This window comes from Salvia hispanica, chromosome 1, assembly GCF_023119035.1.
Source record: "Salvia hispanica cultivar TCC Black 2014 chromosome 1, UniMelb_Shisp_WGS_1.0, whole genome shotgun sequence".
Lineage (NCBI taxonomy): Eukaryota > Viridiplantae > Streptophyta > Magnoliopsida > Lamiales > Lamiaceae > Salvia > Salvia hispanica.
This window is the reverse complement of record NC_062965.1, coordinates 32,975,192-32,980,042: the sequence shown is the minus strand read 5'-3', so window position 1 is coordinate 32,980,042 and position 4,851 is coordinate 32,975,192. Positions and strand designations below refer to the sequence as shown.

The 4,851-nt window shown below is 35.6% G+C and overlaps 1 protein-coding gene across 1 annotated transcript; it reads right to left on the bottom strand.

The window, feature by feature from the left end:
* Positions 1-4,121: 4,121 nt before the first annotated feature.
* Positions 4,122-4,712, bottom strand: LOC125194699 (cyclin-dependent kinase G-1-like). Its single transcript, XM_048092943.1, has one exon. It carries the CDS (start codon positions 4,710-4,712, stop codon positions 4,122-4,124), a length of 591 nt encoding a protein of 196 aa, XP_047948900.1.
* Positions 4,713-4,851: the final 139 nt, after the last annotated feature.

Genomic DNA, 4,851 nt, shown 5'->3' with positions numbered 1-4,851 from the left:
AATAATCTTGATCCCAAGCATATCCTCAGCTTCTGTCATATCTCTCGTCTCTATTTATTGGATAATCATGCCCCAAGATAGTAAATAATCTTGATCCCAAGTATATCCTCAGCTTCTGTCATATCTCTCATCTCTATTTATTGGATAATCATGCCCCAATGCCCGAAACATATTCTTGTTGTTATAAATCAATATAATGTCATATATGTAGAGTACCAAGAATACCATATTTTTTCTATCAACTTTGTCAAATTAAGGACTTGGCCATCTAATTGAAAAGGAGGTTCCATGATCTTGAAGCTCCCTTATACGGTTATACCTTTGAACACCCATTGTAAGAAAATATAATGCTGAAATAAAAGATAAAAAATAAAAGGCGGAAGAATTTTAAAAACTACATTGTAACATGCTTTGGTTATTTTTCATACAATGTATAATGAGTTCTTTATATTGGAAAAATATAATCATAATCCTAATTTAATTCTGTTCCTATTAGATATTTATACAAAATATGTGGATATATCCATAAAGTAAATAAACCTATTCCTATTCTCTAGTGATTTAAGTGCGTATATCTTCTAAAACCCATTGGCCATTGCCGTATGATGAGTTTTGTTGTGTTTTGAATATATGAATTTCTTCTAACACCCATTGCCGTATGATGAGTTTGCTTTGAGACCCTCTTTGTTTCTCCTATTTAGTTTTTCAATTTCTATCGAAACTTGGCTAGAGCACGCTGGTGGGACGTGCTCAAGTATATGTAATTTTAGTTTGAATGTCGCAATAAAATTTCTCTCCTTTTTAAGATCACATCTGCAATATAATGTAATGATTCATTTAAGCAATGCAGACAATTATTCTCTCCTTTTATTATGCTTTTAATTATTAAGTTTATTGAGAGATGATACGAAGAGGGACAATAGGTGAGGACCGTACGAGCAACTGCTGATGTGTCAAATTAATTTCCATAAATTTCTCATGTTACTAACGTTTAAAACCAAATCTCTTTCTCATCTTCTATTATTATTATTATTATTATTATTATTATTATAGGTACAAATTGGTTGTGGTGGGCCCTTCACTTCTCTTTTTTTTACTTGTACGCTTACTTCTTCTTCCTCGCCGCTTGTTGCTTCAACCTCTTTCTTTTTAACCTTATATCTTCAACCTCACTCATGAGTGTGTTTTTTCACCATAAAAGCATAGCTTCTCATAATTTAATGAATGCCAATTTATTCAATTCAATTGGATTTAGTTCCGCACACGTTAACAGAATTTTGTAGTTAATTTTTTCATCAAATGAGTTTCTACAAAAAATTTCATAAAATTTAAATAGCTTTTGCAAGTTTAGTTTTGAAAAAATTAGTCTTTGCAGATAAACATTGATAGTCAACACATTTGAACTCATTTTGAAATCCTTTTCATTTTATGCAATGACCAATTTCAAAACTTGCAATCTTATTCATGAAAATAGCAGTCCTTCGTAATCAATTTATACCAAAAGAGATGGAGAACAAATTGTTTTCGACATTTTCCCAAGAATGAAGAGTTTTTAGATTAGAATGTGAAGGTGAGGGAAGTCGAGAAGGTTAAAAACTGGAAACCAGATTTGTGCAGGAGAGACAAGAATATCAAATGACAATATATTCAGATTTTTCAGTTGTCATAACAATCGTGATTCGTGATAGTAGTGGATATACAAATAAAAGGGAGAGATTTATGGAAATTAACTTGACACCTCAGCAGTCGCTCATATGGTGCTCACATATAGTCCCTCAACATATCATCTCTTTAAGTTTATTTACTTTATGGCTTTCTTGGTTCAGATTACTTATATTAAACTAAAATAAATTAATCTAAAATTATAAATGAAAATAAGTTTACAACTTAAAAATAAAAGAATGTTTAATTTATCCAATGTTTAAGTGGTACCCACCACACTCCGGCTATCATATATCCAAATAATTTCTTAAAACTGAAGTAAGTAAAAGTGAGACATATATTCGTGGATAGAGGGAGTATCGGACAATGAATAAAGATATGTATTCAATCAATTAGATTTTTGAACAATATATTCAACGTACAAACACTTTGTTCTGCATGCCTTATACATGTACACTTAATGTTGACCCTCTGTTATGCAAACCAAGCGCCAGATCTACAGAGAGAGCCTTGAACCCTTGCACGTTTCAAATGTGTTACTGCGAATCTATTTGAGAGCTCCAAGGTCGACCGATATAACTGGAGAAGGAGTAGTTGCCAACGACGGAGTTCATTTTGGAGATGAGGAGAAGACGAAATAGAACATGTGGAGTTTGGAATATAAACTTCAATCATGTGATTGGAAACATGGTAGGAGTATATGTAACTGCATTAGTGTTACGGACTCAATGTCCTAAATCGATCGTGAGAACAACTGGAGTGGGTATTTAGATTAAATGAGCTCTCTCTCCTAATAAATTACTACTAGTATTTTGTACTGAGTTTTCCTTTTTTATCTGTATCAATCACTCCTAAGTCCTACGCTGACAGATTCTTCTATATGAATTTTGGTTTCAAACGTACGACAAAGAAGAAGGTACGACAACTAAGAAGAAGGTATCATGAAACAAATCCAGAAATCTTTTCTCTTGTTAAAAAACAGACAAAGTGATTTGTGACGAGAGAGGAGTTAAATCATACTCTCTCCGTCCCTATTATGTGTCCTAGTTTATTTTGATATGTTCTATATTAATTGTATCATATTTATCACTTTTAGTAATGGAACACACGTTTTACTAACTTATTCTCATTCATATTTTATTATAAATCTAATATATAAAAGTATCATATCCCACAAACTTTTTCAGTACATTTCTTAAAACCCATGTTGAGTCAAAGTGAGACACATATTGAGGGATAAAGGGAGTATTGTGCATCTTAGTTATTACTCCCTCTGTATCACAATAAGAGTCACACTTGGTATTGACACAGATTTTAAGAAATATAAAAAATGGTGGGTTGAAAAAGTTAGTGAAATATAAGACACACTTTTTTATATTAGTTTTATAATAAAATATGAGTGAAGTTAGTTAGTGGAATGTGAGACATGATAAAAGTGAAATGTGACTTTTATTGTGGGACAAAGTGAGTACTATGATTTGTGATTCGGTGTATTATTTTGATTAATTAAGTTATTATAAAGTTAAATATGCTATATCAATATCCGTATCCGCTTAGATCATCTAAATGAAATTTAATGTGTCACGTCAATGCCCTTGAAATCCATATAACATATATTGACACGTAATTAATGAGCCACATATGAATAATTTGACGTGCAAGAATAGTTCTTTGGCTGGAAAATTACACAACTCCCCAAAGTTTATGATATAATTAATTATTTTTAAAATTTATGGAAAAATCGAAAAATGACCAAAGTTGGTGATTTTAACAATTTAAATTCTTGTAGGGACCATGGGCCTCCAAGGCCTATAGTGGCTTGGTCTCCTCTCGCCGTGTTCAACTTCGATTGCAAAAATTTGACGGGATTTTTTGTTAATGTATTTAACAAACTTCGATACTTCTTTTTGAGGGAATATTTGCAAGATCATCTTGTCAGCGTGGTTAGATTTGATTTTATCGTATTTTTAATCTAGATAATCTACATAGTATAGTAATTTGACTAATTTCCTTGCCGAAAAATTTGGTCGGTACAATTCTCGTGTTATTATCGACATGAATTACAGACTTCTTGAAAGCCAAAAAGTATAGAATACAACATTTTTTTCATGTAGAAAGTAAATTGATTATGGCAAGAAAGTGATCAGTGATCACCATTCCTTTCTGTTGGTATTTTGCACTTAAGCACAAGTCAAAGAGTGGAAATTAGGTTTGGGACTAGGAAATTGAGCTGTAATCAAGTGCTTAATTAAATAATCTGAAATTAGATTTGGAAAAGAGAATTGATTAAATCATCACAAATGGCAGCACTGGCCTTGTTGGTATTTCGCAAACACTTTTTCATTGAATTAGAAACGCAAAAAAGAATACTCCATCGAACAAACAACCGTGTATTAATTTAATTAAATTTGATATGTGAATGAACAAACAACACGTATATATGTAATGTACACTCAAAGTCATTCTGCAAACCAAGCATGATTGAGTGCGTCTTTGGCAGTTATCCTATCCTCTTTTTCATACGCCAAGAGCCTCTGGAGCAAGTCAAATCCGACTTCAGTCAGCGCCGCCACGGCCAGGTTCGGAGACGCCTCTGCCGCCGCCGCCAATTCCTTCTTGAGAAAACTGAAGAGCGGGTTTATGGTCCATTTGATGCACTGAAGCTGGTGGCACTCGGACTCCCCTCGGAAAAGCACCCGGTCGAGCAGGAGCTCCGCCATGGTGGCCCCCACAGACCACATGTCGACCGCACACGTGTAGTGGCGCTCCCCGCGGAGGATCTCAGGGGCCATGTACCACAGTGTCCCCACGCGGGAACTGTATTTGCGCCCAGGAAAGCGGGCCGAGAGCCCAAAGTCGCAGATCTTGACATCGGAATTGTGGCCCAATAAGATGTTGGAGGGCTTGAGATCCCTATGCATGATGCCATTGTGGTGGAGGAAGGCAACACCCTTGAGTATCTCCTCCATTATGTACTTGATCTCCAAGAGCGCGTAGGGTTTGTTGCGCGTGCGCCTCCACCGCCTGAGGTCCGACATCATGTGCTCCATCACCACGTAGGCGCGCTCACCACCCGCCGCCTGCTTGAACCCCACGATGCATGGGTGGCGCGGTAGTGATTTCAGGATACTGATCTCCATTAAGGTGGAGGGGCACAGCCCGCCCACCTCCTCCTTCATCGCCACGATC

Bases quoted from the DNA above. Each gene is read 5' to 3' on its own strand.
- LOC125194699 (XM_048092943.1), bottom strand. From the start codon at position 4,712: ATGGAGCACATGATGTCGGACCTCAGGCGGTGGAGGCGCACGCGCAAC.